Source organism: Colius striatus, chromosome 1, assembly GCF_028858725.1.
Source record: "Colius striatus isolate bColStr4 chromosome 1, bColStr4.1.hap1, whole genome shotgun sequence".
NCBI lineage: Eukaryota > Metazoa > Chordata > Aves > Coliiformes > Coliidae > Colius > Colius striatus.
Window position 1 is genome coordinate 165,012,101 of NC_084759.1, and position 20,748 is coordinate 165,032,848.

Sequence of the window (20,748 nt, forward strand, 5' to 3'; positions counted from 1 at the left end):
GATTATTTTTCATGGCATTACCCTACTGTGTTAAAATATGTGCTGTTTTTCAGGGTGAATGTAACCAGAAATTATGCAAATTTTGCAAAGCACTAAGTTTCATTTACCACTTTCACGTAAGTGATTGAAGCATTACTCTGTTTCTTGCAAGCCTTGGATGGCATGAATGAGAACTTTTGGAATGATCACCTTGTCTATCAGCAGATGGCCTTCATTAATGGCAATTATATGAATTTACCAAGCTGTCCAAGCATTATCTGAGAGAAAACATTATTAAGTCTCTGTGCAATTACTGAATCCCTACAACTTCCATGACTTCACTGCAGGAGATTTAAAGCAGCTGCTGTTGTCACTTTTTTTAGCTGCCTAGAGCGAAATACATTGATTTCACAGATGTAGTACCCCAGAATCTGGTGCCAGACCGTATCACTGATCTGTAATCAGTGCATTCTCTCATTGGTTTTGATTAAAGATCAATTTTCAGAGTTGGTTGATGGCTGTACATGTACTCACATTTGTGCTCTGCTTGTATAGCTGGGCTTTTCATAAAACATAAATATTTTAGTGCTGCAAGACTCCTGCAATGTATAGAGTCAAAGCAGTGACATATTTTGTTCATGTTACAGTTTATCTGGATAGCTCTACCATAGTCGCTAAAACTCTCTGACGAGTGGTGCTCAGGTCATGTTCTTCATTGTGCACTCAGCTGCAGTTGTGTGTGCTGCAGAAGATGACTCCAGTGAAACATGGGTGGTGCATCTCAGCATCATTTTTGTTTTCCTCACATTGTCATTTTATTTTACTGTTGCAGTATCATACTGGATTACATAAAACTCATTAAGAATAAAAAGAATAGCCTCTGCTGCAGTTCATCTCAAGCCTGCTTCTTCCTCTTGAGAGAGATCAGAAGTAAGGTGAACTACTAAGGAATATTATGCTGACAGCGCTGAAAGATGCTGCATCACTGTTTCTGCCTTGATGGAGCCTCGGGATCCCCGTGCTTCTGCTTGATGTCACTGACAAGACTCCTGAAAAATGCTGCTCTATCTCAATTTTTTAATTATCCCTTCAGAAAATAAAAGAAATTGTAAAACTGTTTTAAAATTCTATTTTAGATATATTTTTTGTTGATATTTAGAACAAAACATCAGCAGTTTTCTTCCTTCCCCCTGCCTTCTCAGTTCAACAGAAACACTTAAGGTGAACTTGCATGAGAGCTCCAGTTATGTCATGTTTCATCCACGTGCTGATTTTGGTAAGGTTTTGCCAAATCTCTTAAATTTTAAAGTAGGTCTACTGCGTATAGCAGCCCAAACAGCGTATACAGACTTATAAAGTGGAGAAACTTTAGTGTTTATTAATGCTTGGCATATTTTTGGACTCAAAAATAACTGGCAGTGAGGCCTAAGAGAGACAGTTTTTCATTATAAGTTAGGAATCCCAAGTAGTCTCCCAGGAATGAACTGATCACACATGTGGCTATTTCTTTTGATCCCTATATATTGCAGTAGAAGCAGCAAAAGAGACTTCTAGGACGGTATTTTGCTAAGGTTCAGTGACTGCAAAGCTCACAGTTCCTGAGATACCTATTGACATTGTCTTCCAAGACTCCAGATCATAGTTGCCATTGAGCTAGAGCGGAGTACAGAATGGTCTGAAAGGGACGTGAAATAAACTAAATGACTTAATCATGACTTAATATGTATTTGCAGATAAAAGTCTGGTTTTCATTATTCTTAAGAGGGTGCCAAGCAACTTCCTATTGACTTGTTATTGATGTTTCCAGACAAAACCGGCATTGGAGGGAAGAAGAAGGGACACGCAGAGGTGTTTTGTGTCCTAACAGCAACACCACGAGTGTTTCAACTGACTCATCCAATACATGCAGAGGATGTGACAACATGCATTTCCTGGTGCACCTGCTATGTTCTTCTGCTCACGCAGAAGGGAGGAAAGAGATTCTGGCTGCAGCCTGTAACCCCTGTTGGGTTGTTTCTTGGACAGGTGCAGTCTCATTTGGCAAGAACTCAGGAACCAATCCTTGGTTCAGCTTTCAGACAGTGACACAGATACTGCCAGAGCAGAGTGAGCACCACCCTTTTCCACACAAAAAATTAAAAAATGCTGGACCAAGTAATATTTTTGCATTTGAACTGGAGTCACCATAACATATTCCACCGTAAATTAAAATATTATACTCTTAGGGTGATTGTACTTAATTTATTTTTAACAATGTTTCAGGACTGTGCTGTTTTTTTCCTGCTGCCTAAGGACACCTTAATAATACATCAAGATTCAGATAATTTTTTTTCACTTTAGTAAAATGACCTAGTTTCCTCCATAACCCCCACCTCTCAATGAAGGAAATTTTTAAATAAAATATCCTCCATGAAACTGGCAAAAGCCAACATTCATAATATTTCTTCTACATGTTCTGAAATTAAAACTGTCTCATTTCCTCAGGTTGTTAAATGAGACGTGAGTTTCGTTCACAGGTCTGAGCTTTTTAATGGGTTAGCATTCCTATGCATGTGGCAACATCCATGTGGTGTCACCTTATAGAAAGGGATTGTTATGAGAATTCTGAAAATGGTAAAGATGTTTGGTTTTGAAAGTAGACACTAACAGTTTTCATAATGCAAACATGTAACTGCTCACAGGCTAATGAAAGCTTATCATGTAAAAATATGCAGTATGCCAGCAACCTTGAATGACCACAATCTGTCAGATATAAATAGCTCATTAATCCGGACTCGTTGTCACAAAGCTGCTTTTTCAATGGGTTGTACAAATTCAGTGGCTGCAGGAAATAACATGTTTATCTGGGCCTGCTACTTCACAGGTCTGAATTGCAACGTAGCCTGCCTTGGGTTTTGTATGTGGGTGTTTTTGAATAGTTGTTCGTTGCTGCAAAATGTTTTCTGCCTCGTGCCTTATCCCTTCCAATGGTGAGATCAAGTTGTCCTAAAGTCAGCTGAGCATCACTGTAGAAGGTAGAGTTGCACTTAGAATTATATAACATTTCACCAGGGGATGAGGCATTGACTACATCTTACAGAAGTTAATGGAACAAAATCTGTTTAATTAAATTGTAACTTTGAGAATTCAGCAGAAAACATGCTGCATCATTCAGGCTGTGAACAGAATGCTGCTTCTTGCCACCTTTATAAAACAGTCTGCTAAGTGCACTATTACTCCCGGACCTCCTCCTGAAGCTTTGCGTTGACTTAAATAGGCCAGCCCAGAACATGCTGCTTTGTTATAAGACCTTATGGAGTAATTTGTGTTAAGAAACGAGCTGCTAAAGTACCTGTAAGGCAGTCTCCCCCACTTCCCATACTTCAGTAATGCTAAACCAGCTGCTTTACTTCCCAGCTGAATGCATGGGGATGAGGACCATCATCAGAACAGTAATACCTGCTGCATCTGACTCACTGCAGCTCCTGCTGGGAGAAGTAATAAAACGTACATTTCTCTGTGCCAGCAAGAGCTGCCATGGTACAAGGAGGATTCACTTCCAAGTTCAGATTTCCTAGTTGTAATTTTCCTCCCTCACTCTTTTTGTATTTGAGTACTATTGGAGAATAACTTTAGATTGTGATGTCTGAGGAGACTACCTGTACAAGCAGAAAAAATCTTGAGATCTGTATTCATGCTTTCAGGAGTGTTTCTTGATGGGAGAGTTGTATTCTCTGCACCACAGGAGAGAGAAAACAAAGCCAAATACGTCTAGCTCCACAGCACAAATGAGAGCTGTGTGAATAAACCCCTGTCTGCAGCATGCTTCTGCCCTATGAACGTTATGCTTACAGACACTGACAATCTTGGTAGAAATCGCTGTGGGAGAAAATTATCTGAAACATTACCATTTGCCTTACAGCTGCAGTTTTGCGTCTTGAAACATTGACATTTCACCTGTAATTTAATCTCTATTATTAATGAATTGTGGAAACTCTTTTCCCTAGACATTAGACCATCAGAATGTGTATGGAGTCTGTCAGCAAATAATATTCCTAAATACCCATGTAATCTTTCAGACACTCTAAAAAGAAATAGCTGTATGTACAAAAATAGATATGCAGCTCTCTTCCAACTTAGTAATGTGTAGTAACCATCCAGATACTGTGCTGGACAACCAGCTCTGAGTGGCCCTGCTTGAGCAAGTAGCCTGAGCAAGATGACCTCCAGAGGTTCCTTCCAACCTCAACCAGTCTGTGCTTCTATGATATGTTAATTCTTTCTTCAACTCATTTGTATTAACACGATTATGTCCTTTGAAATTATTCATCTGTCGTGGTCAAAAAAGGTCAGTGTTTTAAAAGACTTCTTTAGTAAATATTCTAAAGGAGCTATTCAAATACTTGTAATTAAATTCTGCACCTTTGCCTGCTTCTTTTCGGAGTGATTTTGTCCAAATGAGGAAATCTACAGAAGACCTTATAAGGACATCTTAAGGATGACATTGTTAGATTCAACAGAACTGCTATAATTTTAAAATGTGATGAGATGTACAGATAATAGCAGGCACCAAAATAAAAGGTTTTATAAAACCATTTCAATTGCTTGTCTTGTACAATAGATTGAACAAGAAGCTGTATTCCACTCTGGGAGGATTTGAATGCCACCTTATTTAGTTTGGAAACAAAGAGATTTTCATTTTATCTGTTCTGTGTACATAGAAGCAGCAGCAGAATGGATTTGTTGTGCACAAATCATGGCTAAGGTGGCGCTGAGAACAGCATAGATAAAGGGGTTAGTGTGGCCACAGGCAAACAACAATTATTGGTGGATTTCACTGTGCTTTTTGTGCATTGCTAGAATGGGCAATGATTAGATCTGAACCCTACAGAGAGTTTAAAGGGATTAGCAGAACAGGTAGGGTTAATTTGTGTTTGGCTCTTAAACTCAAGTTATGTTAGACTTTATGGTACGGTCAAACAGGACAATTAAATTTACAAACGCCTCAAGCAGATATTAAAGACTGATCACAACTGTAGCTTATAGAGATTGAGATTTGACATGCAAAACTTCTTTTCCCAAGAACTGTGCTATGGATATAGTAGTCACTGATAGCTCTTTGCAGAAAACCATTGTTAATCTGTTATAATTGAGAATTTACAAATGAATCCAAGGATTATATGACATTATTTATCATCTTTTTCACAAGTTTCTGAGTTGGTTACTTTAATCACAAGCTAGTGAGTTTTTTCTTTCACCAGTATACAAATTAGTTACCAGGATATTATGAAGCCTACCGGCTAGACACTGCTAGAATGCAGACAGTATGGAGTTAAATGACATCACACCTAGCAAATAATCACATTAATGTACTATTATAAGCTCACCTTTATGATATTCTACTTTAGTAATTAGTATGTTAAAGAATTTAGGAACTGTTCCTATTTCTGAAATATTGTGACCTGTTTTCAAAACAATTTAATGTCATAATAGTTCAATAATCAAATAGACATTTTAGACATTACAGCCAGCCACTGCAAACCCTACACTGCCAAGCTCACCGCTAAACCATGTCTCTAAGCACTGTATCTACATATCTTTTAAATACCTCAAGGAATAGTCCAATTAAGTACAGGATCTGACACTTTCTCTGCCAAAGTAACGATTATGTTACCAAGGAGGGAAGTTTTGGCACTTCCACTAAAATATCACCAAATCAGTGAAAGGTAAATATATTTTGGGAAGTACAGTTGAATCTGCACTCGTCAGGGACCCTTAAAAAAAGACACTGATGTAAAACCTATCATGCTTTACTAGGAAAAGTTCTCTCAGAGGAATGCAGCCTGAGACATAAAGCACACAAAAAGACAAAATTCTTGATTTTCTGGGTCAAGAAAATGCCCAGAGTAAATCAGTGGCACATAGGAACATTTATTTTAGGCTTGTTGGTTTATAAGAAAATTAAATGTTTTGTTAAATGTTTTGTTTGTTTGCATTGACCTTTGCTTTTAAAAAAATAAATCCATAGGTTATATACAAATAATTTAAGTTTGCTTTCAAAATTTTTGGCTACTATCAAGGCATTTTTACATTTTTTTAATCTAACAGTGTGGCAAATCTAGAGGACAAAGGCAGTATGAGAGACCTTTTCCTTTCTCCTTACTAAAGGTGTTTAAAAGGGAGAGTTAAGGACCAAAGAAACTGGGCCAGGAGTGTATACCAGAAAAAAAAGCAACAGACAGAAAGTTGTACATATTGTCAATGATGATTGCTAGTTATAGTTGATGGAAACCAGTACTGTGACCTTTCTGCAAAATTTAATTTTCACTTCCATTCTTTAGCATCTGTATGCTGACCAACTTAGATGTTTTTTTAACATCAGTCTCCTAAATCTTTAGTTCAGTGAACAATTCAGGCCATTGTGGGAGGCTAAGACACCTCTCAAATCAGTTCAGATCATTTGCATTCAAACGAGTTGCCTGGAGACACTATTTTTTGATAAAACAGAACCTTACTGTCCTGGTTTGGGGAAATGACGTGCTAGATATGGGAAGGGAATCATATCAGAAGATGCACAGTTGAATTTGCAAAGTGTCACGAGAAACACAGATTGATGATCTCTTGTAAACCTAAGCATGCACAAGTTTAGCAGAGAAGTTAACCTGACTATGTGATTGCATGCATGAAACAGCATTAATGAAACATAGTCTTGTGAGGGCAAGGGACTGTCCTGTCTGGGTTAATACAGCATCCTTCTTTTGCTTCTATAATTAATTTCATTTTGTTTTCATGAACATTTTAGGTGTATCAATACATGCATGAAACCATAACTGTTAATGGCTGCCCCGAATTCCGAGCCAGGGCCACTGCAAAGGTAGGAGACGTGCAACTGTTGAAATACGTGTTACCAATGTGACCTAGTAATTGACTGTGCGCGTGTGTGTTTCAGGTATTCGTGTGTACACTGTAAGAAAATTTAGACATCAGTGGCAGCCCAGAGTCTAGAACCAGTGCTACTTCCCAGGTAACAATCATAATGGAAAATTTCAACCTTTATGCTGCTTCTGTAGCTTAAGAAAAGAGAATGATTTTATGGAATTTGATGCTTTTTGAAAAGTTGCTTTGCAAAAGCAAGTCTACTGGTTCATTCTGTAGAAGTCTGCCTGTAACAATCAATATTTTAATAGACTATTTTCCCATACAGCTCATCAAGAGAAGACTTAATGTTTTGGGAGACAGAAACTAAACATTCAAAATTCCACTTTTAACTAGTGTAAACAGTAGATACTGAGCGAGTTGTAAGGGTGGACAGTGACTAAAATGGCCTGATCAAGAAACCACAACCAAATGCAAGCCCATTTTTTCTGATGTTATTACCTGCTTTAATAAAATATGTTACCTCTTTGTCCATGTGGACCTGCCTTTCTCAGATCCTTAGCCCACGGCAGCTGTATTACTGCTACTACTAAAATGGTAGCTTTCCGAGGGAATTCACACAACCATGAAAGAACCCATTCTATATGTGCTAGCATTAAATACACTCTGTATTTTTATAACATACACAAAGATAGATGCTTCCAAACAGGGAGCTCCACCATGACTTTCTTTTTCCCATTATCATTTTGTACTTAACACTATTTTCTGGGTAGTATAGCAGATGCTATGCAAAACCTGCAAAAGCCATAGATCTTTTTTAGAGATATTTCTTTATAGTCCCACTTCTGTGAAGTTACTGACAAAACTCCCTGAAATCCTCACAGAACTAAGATCATACCATTATGTATCTATGTTAAGAGATTTTAGTTTAAAGCTGTATCAGAAGATGAAGGTTGAGAGTGTGCTACAGAATGATTTGTACAGTGTTTTAGAGAAGCAAGATGTATAGTAGCCAGCAAATAACCTAATATACACTTAATTGCAGTGTATTTTCCTTACTAAATAGAATGTTCTTTTCTGTAGGCTGGTCTTCTGATTTTAACCTTCTTCTAATTGAAAATTAATGGACAATGTTAATTTGTAAGGTCTATGGTTCTATATAGACAAATGTGTGTATGAAATCTTGATTTATCTGCACTGCAGGTAAACATAGAAATTATTGCTATGTTGTGTAGTAAATGAGGAGAAATCCAATTAGTGTTTACCATTCTCATTTCTTATTCATATAGAACAGCAGGGTTACAGAGCAATGTTTCAATATCGCAATATTTCCTGGTTATTTCTGGGCTGTCTGCATTGCATTTTCCTAGTGCATTCATGTCTGACATAAAATGTATGCATGATGACAAAGTCTGCATGTGCAAAAACATGTAACTGAGAATGATCCATTATGTCACATCATCCACTAGCTTCTATTAAGCATAAGCGTTGTTAGAATGCTCAAAAAACGTTAGTGTAATGCAGAACTGTTTGAGCAGTTTGGACTACAAACACATGTTGAAAAGGATAAAAGATTTGCTTAATGTTTCTTTAATGATTTACTGAGATCTATAAGTAGGAAAATACTCATAGTGACAGATGAAGTATGAGATGTAATATTTTTCTGGATGCAAGCTTTGTGGTTTGTTAGTTTTGGGGTTTTTTTGCTAGAGTAAGAGTAACAGTCCAGGATTTTTCTAATTGATTTATAAATCCATTTTCTTAAGATCTAATTTTTCAATAAAAGTTTTGATCAAATTATACTTTAAAAACTCATATTCCTCTTTAAGGAGTTATTTACTTTGCAAAATTTCATAAAGATTCTAAAGGAAGCTTTTCAGACTAAGAATATCCTTTTAGGATTTTTTTCTGTACTCAAAGAATAACATGCAGAATTCTGTACCTCTGAAAGCAGAGCAGAGAGTTAGCAATTCAGTTCATCCAGTTTATTTCAGAGAGTTCACACTATCTTTTCCCACAGTAAATAATTTTCTCCCTGTGAGAAGGCAAAGAAGAAATGAACTAGTGATCAGAAGTTTTCACCACCTCGCAGCCAAGCTTCCCAGTGCCTACTTCCAGCTCTGCTGATAACTTGCTGCATTATCTTTGAAAAGTCACCTAAACTCTCTATTCCTCTGCTCAATCCTTTGTTTCAAAAGCAGTGGAATGGAACTTAATATTTTTTAAATGTTCTCAGATAGTCAGAAAAGGTCAGAGTGAGGCACTGAAGTATTTTCACATTAATTAATTTTTCCTGCAAATGAACAACAAGGTATGTATCAGTGTTCTCCCTACATAGCCAAATCACTTGGTTTCTTTTTTTCTTCCAGGCAACAGTTGCTGCTTTTGCTGCAAGTGAAGGCCATTCACACCCGCGAGTGGTGGAGCTGCCAAAGACTGATGAAGGCCTGGGCTTTAATGTCATGGGAGGAAAGGAACAGAATTCACCTATTTATATTTCTCGCATCATTCCTGGAGGAGTGGCAGAAAGGCACGGAGGGCTCAAACGGGGGGACCAGCTGCTTTCGGTTAACGGAGTGGTATGTGGAAATTTGATAGAGTTTTCATTCTCCTCTAGATTTACATTTTTCACAGCTGTTCTAATATCATGATTTAAATTGCAGCCACATGAAACAAAAAGAATTAGCTCTCTGAGAGACGTTCAGTGTGCAATTGTGGTGCAGTGAGGCAAAGCTGCATCAACAGCTTTATGCCTCTGCAATTTGTGTTCTGATGGAGGGTACTTGAAGAGCTTCATTTCAAATCCATGCCACATGCTTAATTTCTCAGGAAGCTATGTCTTTCTGTGGTGGGTTGGCCCTGGCTGCTTACCAGGTGGCCACCAAAGCTGCTCCATCCCTCCCCTCCTCAACTGGACAGGATAGAAAAATTATATTACAAAGGGCTCATGGGTTAAGATACGGACAGGAAGATCACTCAGCAGTGACCATCATGGATAAAAATACTTGACTTGGAGAGAATTAGTTTAATTTATTACCAATCAGAACAGAGAAAGGTAAGGAGAAATAAAAAATAGGTCTTAAAAACATCTTCACCTCCATCCGTCTCATCTTCCCAGTCTTAACTTTATTCCAAATTTTCTCTACCTCTTCCTCACCACCGGTGCAGGGGAACAGGGATTGGAGGTTACAATCAGTTCGTCACAGATTGTCTCTGCCACTCTTTTCTCCTCAGTGAGAGGAGGACGCACAGTCTTTCCCTGCTCCAGCGTGTGGTCACAGAATCTGAAGGGTTGGAAGGGACCTCAAAGATCATCTAATCCAAACCCTCTGCCAGAGCAGGGCCACCTAGAGTAGGTCACACAGGAACTCATCCAGATGGGTTTTGAATGTCCCCAGAGAAGGAGACTCCACAATCCATCTGGGCAGCCTGTTCCAGTGCTTCATCACCTGAACAGTAAAGAAATTCTTCCTTGTATTTCTTTGGAACCTCTTAAGTTCCAGCTTATACCCATTGCCTTTTGTCCTATCATTGAACATCACTGAGAAGAGCCTGGCTTCATCCTCATATCACCCACCCTTTACATATTTGTAAACATTAATGAGGTCACCCCTCAGTCTCCTCCAAGCTGAAGAGCCCCAACTCTCTCAGCCTTTAATCATAAGGGAAATGCTCCACTTCCTTCATAATCTTTGTGGCCCTACACTGAACTCTTCTCCAGCAGCTCCCTGTCCTTCTTGAACCGAGGGGCACAGAACCAGACACAGTACTCCAGATGAGATCTCATGAGGGCAGAGCAGAGGGGGAGGAGAATCTCTCTCAGTCTACTGCCCACCCCCTTTCTAAAGTACCTCAGGATGTCATTTGCCTTCTTGGCCATGAGGGCACATTGCTGGCTCATGCTTATCCTGCTGTACACTAGGACCCCCAGGTCCCTTTCCTCTACACTATTTTCTAACAGTTGACTCCCCAACCTGTACTGCTACATGGGGTTCTTCTTTCTCAGATGTAAGACGTGCCCTTATTGAATTTCATTAGTTCCCCCGACCCAACTCTCCAGCCTGTCCAGGTCTTGTTGAATGGCAGCACAGCCTTCTGGTGTGTCAGCCACTCCCTCCAGTTTAGTATTGCCAGCAAACTTGCTGACAGTGCCCTCTGTTCCCTCATCAAGGTCATTAATGAATATATTGAACAGTACTGGTCCCAGCACTGATCCCTGAGGGACTCCACTAGATACAGGCCTCCAACTAGACTTTGCCCCATTGATCACAACTGTCTGCATTCTTCCCTTCAACCAGTTAAAAATCCACCTCACTACCTGATCATCCAGCCCACACTTTCTCAGTTTTGGTGCGAGGATGCCGTGGGAGATGGTGTCAAATGCTTTACTGAAATTGAGATAAACCACATCCACTGCACTACCACCATCTATCCACCTGGTTACATCTTCATAAAAGGCTATCAGGCTGGTCAAACATGACTTCCCTTTGGTAAAGCCATGTTGACTGCTAATGACTCTCTTGTCCTTTAAATGCCTGGAGATAGCACCCAGGATAAGTTGTTCCATCACCTTTCCAGGGATGGAGGTGAGATTGACCAGTCTGTAGTTACCCGGCTCCTCCTTCTTGCCCTTTTTGAAGACTGGAGTGACATTTGCTCTCCTCCAGTCCTCAGGCACCTCTCCTATTCTCCATGACTTATTAAAGATGATGGAGAGAGGTCTAGCAATAACTTCTGCCAGCTCCCTCAGCAGCCACGGGTGCATCCCAGATTACTCTTCTCATCCTTAGCCCAATCTTCATTAACCAAATAAAACTCCTCCTTTAATCTGACTTTCTCTGGAGTCTGAGGCTCCCGAGGACAGTATCCAGCAGTATCCTTTGTCACCAGGGCACTGAATTCATTCAACAGTGGGCCTACATTGCCTCTAGCATTAGTTTTATCTGCAATGTATTTGAAGAAGCCTTTCTTGTTGTCCTTGACCTCCCTTGCAAGGTACAACTCCAATGAGGCTTTAGCTTTCCTAGCTGCCTCCCTACATCCTCTGACAACAGTCTTATATTCATCCCAAGTGGCCATCCCTTCCTTCCATGATCTATAGACTCTTTTCTTCCACTTGAGTTTGCCCAACAGTTCCCTATTAAAACATGCAGGTCCCCTGGCTCCCTTTCTTGATTTCCTACCTGCTGGAATGAACTGATCCTGAGTTTGGAATAAGTGATCCTTGAATAGAGACCAACTGTCTTAGGCCCCTTTACCTGCTAGTACCCTGTCCCATGGGATGTCCTCTAGAAAATTGCTGGAAAAGGCCAAAGTTGGCCCTGCTAAAGCCCAGGGTCTCTCCATGAATTGTAATATGAGTCCATCCCAAGGGCTGCAGTTCTTCACAAACTGCTGCAGTGTGAGTCCTTTCCATGGGCACAGTCCTTCAGGAACAGATTACTCCAGTGTGGATCCCCAACATGTCCTGGCAGCAAACCTGCTCCAATGTGGGCTTCTCTCTCCATGGGTTCATAGGTCCTGCCAGGAACCTGCTCCCACACAGGCTTCCCACCAGGTCACAGCCTCCTTTGGGCCTCCTCCTTCTCTGGCATGGGGTCCTCCCCAGGCTGCAGGTGGATCTCTGCTCCCCTGTGGCCTCCATGGCTGCAGGGGCAGAGCCTGCCTCACCATGGGCTGCACCATGGGCTGCAGGGGAATCTCTACTGTGGCACCTGCAGTACCTTCTCCCCTCCTTCTTCACTTGGTGCCTGCAGAGTTCTTGCTCTCACATTCTCAGTCCTTTCTCTGGCTGCAATTATTCTTGCACAGGAACACCTTCTCATTCTTAAATACATTATCCCAGAGGCTCTACCCCATTGCTGATGGGCTCAACCTTAGCCAGCAGCGGGTCTCTCTTGGAGATGGCTGGCATTAGTTCTATTAGACATTGGGGAAACTTGTCACAGCTTATTACAGAAGCGACCTCTGTAGTCCACTGCTACCAAAATCTTGCCATGCAAACTCAATACACTTTCTTAATTGAGGATTCTGCAAATGCCTTCAGCAGTAAAAGCATAATAACAGCTTTTGTTGTTCATGCATTTCATAGCCTCTGAGGCACACAGCCCTTTCCAAGCACAGCGATGCTTCAGTGGCACTTGTGTAGTGTTGTGACCTTCAGAGCCTTTGAACACATACAATCTAAAGAAATTTTTTAAGTACATTTGGTGCTGGTTTGCAGCGGAAGGTACATTCCAGATTTCCTTTGGTGATATGCAACCAGCTATGATATTGTTGTCAGAGAAATCAGCTGTACAAATGTACACATACAGGAAGCATATACTCTGAGTAGAAACGTATTTTTCACGTAGTTGTTTTTCTTTTAAGTCAGCTTTAGGGTGCAGCATTTTGCAGTAGTTTCACTCTGAATTTCAATATGGAGGTAAAAATAAAAAGATTGTTGGAACAGAGGAAAAATAAGGCTCTAACTATGTGATATGTGTCAAATTCTGCCTTTCATTTTAATTTTTGTCCCCGTTAGAAGGGAGTCTAAAGTACTGAAAAAGTAAGCATTCTCATTCACATAACCCTATGCTTCTATTAATGAAAGCATAATCCTTTTTCATGCAATACCTCCATCTAAACCGCGTATTTAAATGCATCAAAGGCACGTAGAAGCAATTCCAGAATCCAGTCATAAATATAAGACTTTTCAACTTAAATTTCCTCTCTGTTGCAAGCCCATAAAGAATGAAAAAAATGCCGGCTTCTATATGCTTTCATGTTGTCATCTGTTTCTCTCAACAATAGCTATTCCCCTTCTCTTGAAAGAAAATATCAGTGCAAACTTCAGACAGACTTTTTACCACTTCTCTTATCAACCATCATGTTCTTGAAAGACAAATAATAGGTATGGAATATTACTTGCCCCTTGTACAGAAAAGATACAAAGCAAAAAAAAAGAAAATCCATTAGAAATATTATTTAGTCTCAGGGAAAAAGATATCAACTGAACAGTTAATTAAGTAAATCATCTGAACTTCACGGACTGGAAGTATATAAAATAATTTTGTTCTTGTTGAGGACTTTGAACAGGTGAATAAAACAACAGGTTAAAAGAGTTTATATTCACTAATTTATGATACTTCTTCAAAAATCCTTTTACTGTCAACAGCATCTAGGCAAATACTGGGGAGGAAACTGGTGAACCTTCAGATGTCAAAATACATTGAATTTTACTATTATCACCTCTCTTTCATGATATACCATTCAAAAATTTAATGGATGCGCTCTAGAAAATATATTAAGACACAACATAAAATTCCCAGTTGCGTGTAGGCACATGAGAAAGTCAATTCCAAGATGCAACAGAAATATTTTTCCATTCATAGTCTAAACAACAGAATTTGAAGTTTGAATTGCAGTTGTGTACTTGAAATAATGGTTATGAGCAGCTGTTCATAGACCAGCTTAGGCTGGATTAGGCCCCAACAATAAAATTCATAAAAAGGACAAAATTATAGAAGTGGTAATTTGTTTGCAGACAGCTCGAGACAGGAGGAAAAAGGTCTAAATTTAACATTGTTCACTGGGCATAGTTCACTCTGTGCTTCTCTCAGTTTAGCAAATAATACACAGTATGTGCAATATAACAGACGGCTCAGCAGTGGAACATGAAATGAAAAGGAAATATCTGTAACTTGTTTGTGCCCAGAAGTTGGTGGTTATCCAACTTCATAATTACCAACATAAAATTAGAGCCGTGTGTTCAGAATCCGGATTCGTTATCCCAGCATGACTGGGATGACTGTTCCTTGAACTGTTTCACCAGATGTTAAAAGAAGTGTTTTCTCGTTATACTGAGGATTTTATTGCATACTTTTGTCTCACACCCCCTAAAAGCAAAAGAAGTTTAAAGCAATAAGCCCAGCAGATGGCTCAGCAAAAGCACTTGCTGGTGACTGTTTATGTCTGGCAAAGGTTCTGCATTTGTCAGATATCAGGTGTGAGTCAGACACAGAAATGGATACAAAATCAATTTATAATGGCTAATTTCTCACCCAATGCTTACAAATATCTGATAGAATTATTATTCTCAGTTTTTCGGCTTGTAGGGTAACAATCAGATCCTCTTGTTTGTCTGCAGGAATGTTTTATTTTCTTTTGTATTTGTGACAAATCTGAGCCTGTATACAGTATTGACCAGTGTTTCCCCACACCATATCCACAGTTCTTTCAACTGTTCATGTCTCTACACTGTTTTGCATCCCTTTTTTTGGTGCAATTTACCAATGCAATAAGGGAAATATACTTAAGTATATATAAACATATGTAATAAAAATCGACATAAGAAATAAAGATATACATTCTGAAACAAATTTATCAGGTCTCACATGTGGTGGGAAGTTCTAAATTAACATGAGTGTCAGATCCACGCAACATCCTCAACCAGTTTAATCCAGTGAGCAATATCCTTTCTACAGGCATGACCAATACCAACAGGAGTCCTTCGCGAACACAACTTCAGAGGTTTGCAGAGGAAGAAGTATTCAAACAGTGAAACGACTTCCTTTGCTGATATAAGCTCTTTTCCCTTCTCCAAGGGCTCTGCAATTTAAGTTGTGCAGTTATTGCTATGCAGGTCATGCATTCATTTGTCATGCCTTGGAAATATTAGTGTAAGCAGCAATGAAGATGTTAAGAGCAAATGCAGTAATCATTAATAGCAGCTGAAAACTGTAGCTGTGAAGACTTGAATTAGGTATGTTTGGAGAGTAGGATTCGTATTTAGCAGCACTATCTTTGCCTTTGTTATTTTCTCCTCTTTGGTTGTGGTTCAGAGGTTTAGGTTTAATTTTGCATCATTACTATTCAAGTCAATGAGAGTTTTCCATTGACCTGGATAGAAACAAAGTCAGACCCTTCGTTTCCAATTAGAAAATACTGTCTGTAACTGGAAGAGCAAGGCCAGAGGCAAATGGGAGAAAAAACAGCCAATCATTAATTAAATGTAGTTTACTAAGTTGTATGAAGTATTAAAGTACATCATCTTGTACATCATTCCCCTACAGAACAGGTTACAATCACAATTGCTTATTGGTGTCAGTTAGAACCATCTAACTCTCTGAGAGCAAATTAATATTTTAGCTACTTCATGTGTCTTGGGAGCTTACAGTTTTTGGTCATAGCCTGTTCTAAGTTCATACTATTCCACAGCAAAACTGATCACTACAACACAGAATACAATGCCATTTCCTCTGAATGTCCATGCCACATCATACTGACAATGATTCACAGGAAACAAATACAATTAAAACAATGCCAAATTTTATACAGTTCCTCTTCAGGTGAGAACTCTGTTTACAAAAGCCAGTGTCAAAGCCAGTCCCAAAGCAATGAGTTATAAAAAGTAGCTAGTTAAGTATGTGTTAGTTATGATGACCACTTCTAACACTGTGTAGTTACGGGGTAGAGGACATGAAGAAGAAGTTTTAACTTGTATCTGACTTGTTCATTAAAGCAATTTCACCAAACAGCTTGTGCATCTGTAGGTCTTTGTTTTAGCTCTTTGGATTAGAGTATTTTATCCTGGAGAAGAGGAAGCTGAGGAGAGAGATCTGATCACTCTCTACAACTACTTGAAAGGAGGTTGTAGTGAGGTTGGGGTTGGTCTCTTCTCTCAAGTAACAAATGATAGGACAAGAGGAAGTGTCCTCGTGTTGCACCAAGGGAGGTTTAGATTGGAGATGAGGAAGAACTTTTTCACTGAGAGGGTTGTTAGACACTAGAACAAGCTGCCCAGGGAAGTGATGGAGTCACCATCCCTGGATATATTTGAAAGACACATAGATGAGGTACTGAGGCATGTGGTTTAGTGATGGGCCTGGAAGTGTTAGTTTATTGGTTTGACTTGACGATCTAAAATACCTTTTCCAGTCGAAATAATTCTATGGTTCTATGATTATTAGACATATTCACCATGTTGTTTGTATTATTTATGTAGAAGTGTACTGTGTCTGCTTTATGAAACTTCTAAATCATTATTTCTAGCCCATAGTGTGCCACAGCAAAACAGCAGAAGTAATTCTTATTTGCTGTTCATGCACAATGCTACTCAGTCAAATAGGAGAGAGAAAATAGAATTTCCTTCTGACAGTTGCTATAACAATGCAAAGTTATTCTTTTAGCATGAATAGAACTTCAAATATTTTGAATGCTGCTGATTCTCTTTGGAAGCCTATGGGTATAGTTTCATTTTAAATAGCAAGGTATACATAAGAGTTTTAAAACACAGCATTTAGTAAACTTTGACTTACTTTATGTGGGAAGAAAATTACTTATTCTTACATAATCTAAAATCCATGTGAAGATCTCAGTTGTTCAGGCTTTTTTTTTTATTTCTGTGCAGAGACACTTTGTTGGAATATATCCTACAACACATGTGCAATCATACACCATTAGAAAAAAGCCTTTCTTAAGGTGTGGAACAATCCACATGTCTGAAAAGCACTCCAGTCAGTCCACTTAATAAAAGAAATTAAATACTCTTTTCACAGCCAAGTCACTTCCCCCATTTGGAAATGTACTGTTTCAAACAACGTGAGCGTAGAAATCAAAGCTTGAGACCCTTTGGGAATACTTTTGATTTCGCAGCAGATATCATCTTACTGTAAAACATTTTCCAGAAAGAGAGGGAAAATATATATTCCTTCAGTAAGAACTTGCAGTGTTTCAGTTGTTAGTGTTTAATTGCTTACAACTAACTAGATAAGAGCCAGTTTATTTCCAGTAGAGAACCCATAATCAAGTGTTAAACATGTGGGCAGTGCCATTAGCTCTCCAAGACAGGGATTGTCCCTGGGAGCAGCGGGCACATTCCTTCGCCTGCAACTCAGCAACTGTTTTAATCACCACATGCTGTGGGATCCAAACAGGGCCAGGGTGCAAGAAAAGAATTGCCATTTCAAACTTGCAATTTCCGCATTTCTTACCAACATCAAATGAGGTATTATTTTTGTGCCTTGCAAACAGTTTGTTTGGGTTTGTACTGTGGGGCTTGGGGGATTTTTAACATTTTTGTTTGCATAAAGCTCCTTTTCACACAGATCAGCAATAGTTTGCAATGAAACCTAAATCAGATTTGGGTTGTTTAAAACATGAAAATGAATACATTCCCAGCAGTGCATGGATCTTATTTAACTCAACACTTTCCCGTAATGATCCCTTGAAAAATGTAAGGTACAGAAACTTCCTAAAACCCCGACAGCATTTCTGTACAAAAAAAAAAAAAAAAAGGACACAGCTCTAGATCAAAGCAGCATTTTTATTATTAAATCTGTTCTCCCTGCTCCCAGAGTGTGGAAGGAGAGCACCACGAGAAGGCAGTGGAGCTGCTGAAGGCGGCTAAGGACAGTGTCAAGCTGGTGGTACGCTACACTCCCAAGGTGCTGGAGGAGATGGAGGCTCGCTTCGAAAAACTGAGAACAGCCCGGCGCCGGCAACAGCAGCAATTGCTCATTCAGCAGCAGCAACAGCAGCAAACTACACAGCAAAACCATATGTCGTAGGTGAGAGGATTCATTGGTCTTCTCTAAAGCCCACTGATGGCACCCTGCCCCATGCCACCCCAGACAGAGCAGAGCAGAGGAGCAGCCCCAGCATTGGGCACCTCCCTGGGGATGGTCACAGGCCCCAACATGGGCCTGCGGGCAGGCCTGGCTCAGCGGGGCCCATGGCCAGGCAGGCCAGGGCTGTGGGGAGACTGAAACTGGCCCTGCTGGCATGTCACTGGGGCTGGGCCTGACAGCCCTGGGGTCTTGGGCTGTGGGCAGGGTGAGGGGAGCCCACAGGGGATGACCTGGGGTCCTGGGGGAAATCAATAGGCACTGTGTAGCAATGGATTATCCGCAAGCAAGCCTTCCTAGCCTGTAGTTCCTGAGAACATTTTTTAATAAAAAAACAGAGTGTTTCTGCCAAGAAAGAATATGCTATGAGATTTAGACACAGTTTAATGTATTTTCAACTACACTGTTACCACTCTGTAACAGAACGTCAAGATTTGCTTGTTGATAGGTGAAGAAAAGGTGAAGAAAAGTCTTCCTAGTTCCTTCCCTGCTACAGAGAATCTAAACCTCACTCTCTAGTTCCTCTGTGGGGAACCCACAAGTGCCTACTTCTCATCTTCAGTTTGGTAGGAAGTACTTCATTCACTGTTGGCTGTCATGCAAAATGAAAATAGCTTCCAAAAGGCTTGCAAGTTTCGCAGTGTAGTCAAAGCACATGGCATGTGAAGTACAGAGATTCTCCACATAATGCAGATGTTCTGAAATCAGTGAGAGTTTGTGACATGAATACGTTTATAGATATGCTCCATTTGCCCAAATGAAATCAAGTAGGAAGCATATCCTAATGACTTATATCCTAGTCCTCCACATCTCATACCAAGTGTTCCTAAAACAGATTGTTTGTACCAGTAAGTCTAAAAGTGACTCAGAAAGTCCCCAAATGGTAAGAAACAAACTCTCAGTCATGGTTTTGTCATTATTAATGTTGAGACTGACCTCTGTTGACATTTAGGGGGAAATACACACCTTGTAGATCCCCTGTCCTGTGACCACTAGAATTCCAGCTTTATTGATGCAAATAAAAGCTCTGAGTAGGATCTAAGTCCCACCTCAGAGCCTCAGCTCAGGCAAGAGGTATTAACAGTAGTACTTCATCAAGTAAATTTTGAGTTTCTGTGTAAAATAGGGCCATTGCAGGAGACAAACGTACAAATAGCACAGTCTCATGTGAAGTTTTTCATTTTTCCAGTTACCTAAATCTTTTAATTAGCAAAGTATTTGTTTTTTTCTTTAAACTGAAACAGAAGAAAGGCAAGCAGAGACAGCAAGCAACTTAATTCCTTGATTCCTTGTGCTTGCTCTGAGAAATGTACTTCTTTAATTTCTAGGTTATTCTCAAGGAAAAAGAAACCTCGATCAAGAGTTCAGTGATCAACCACCAGAGCTCCCGCAAAAGGAAACAACTGCAGGAACACAAAACAGAATTCATCTGGAGAATGTGCAGTGCAAGAGTGATGTAATTAAGACATCCATAGGGAGAGTATCGTCATGATAAAAGACTTTTTTCAGCACATGGCTGTCACAGATAATGGTACTTCTGTGACTCTATTCCTAATGAGAACAACATGATAGGTAAACACTATAAAACAGAGAAGTCCAGGGCTTCCAAATAATTCTGTTTGATCTAATCTCGCACTCCTTACTCTGACAAATTAGCCAGTTGGCTTTCTCTAGTCAGTGAAAGTTTTGTTTTAAGGAGATCAAGATTGGCTGCTTTTGAGGACAGAATCTTTCCATACAGTTATCCCCAGAAATGAACTACATCAGTTCAAAATTTTGCCACAGACATCAAAGTCATACATCACGCTTCATAGTCACTTTGTACTATATATTGTAGAGCTGTTTTAACCTAACTTCCTATTTATAATTTTCAATTTTCCCCCTGGAAATAGCAATTTACTATATTTATAAAGTATTCCATTTGTAGAAGCAATTGGCTTTTTACTCTTGGTGTTTCCATATATTTTATTATGCATCAACAGAGTGAGAAAGTTTTAGATCAATTTTCATTTTATTAGTAGTAAAGTTAGGGAATCTTAGAACTGTATTTTTAAACGTAGGTATTGGTTGTATCTATTATAGTTACTATTCAGAAATCTATAACTGGATATATTATATATTTATTCCATAAAATATATATTGTCTGAATGTACCTGTTAGAGAAGTAGGGTCTTTGCTTAGCATGTATTGCAAATGTAGTAAGCTAATGTTAGCAAAAGACCAAGCTTTGTTTGGCAGATATTACTGTGACAGCATAATCTCAGCTTTTCTGTAATTTATTTTCCACTCTAACATTAATATATTTTAG

General features: G+C 39.4%; 1 protein-coding gene across 1 annotated transcript in view; it reads left to right on the forward strand.

Annotated features, from left to right (window-relative positions):
• Positions 1-20,327, forward strand: part of LIN7A (lin-7 homolog A, crumbs cell polarity complex component) — a 47,177-nt gene extending 26,850 nt beyond the window's left edge. The window contains exons 3-6 of the mRNA XM_061993130.1: positions 6,761-6,832; positions 9,204-9,413; positions 18,171-18,383; positions 19,769-20,327. Coding sequence (XP_061849114.1) covers positions 6,761-6,832; positions 9,204-9,413; positions 18,171-18,383 — 495 coding nt within the window. The 3' untranslated portion in view covers positions 19,769-20,327. The remainder of the gene's footprint in view (positions 1-6,760; positions 6,833-9,203; positions 9,414-18,170; positions 18,384-19,768) is intronic.
• The last annotated feature ends 421 nt before the right edge of the window (positions 20,328-20,748 follow it).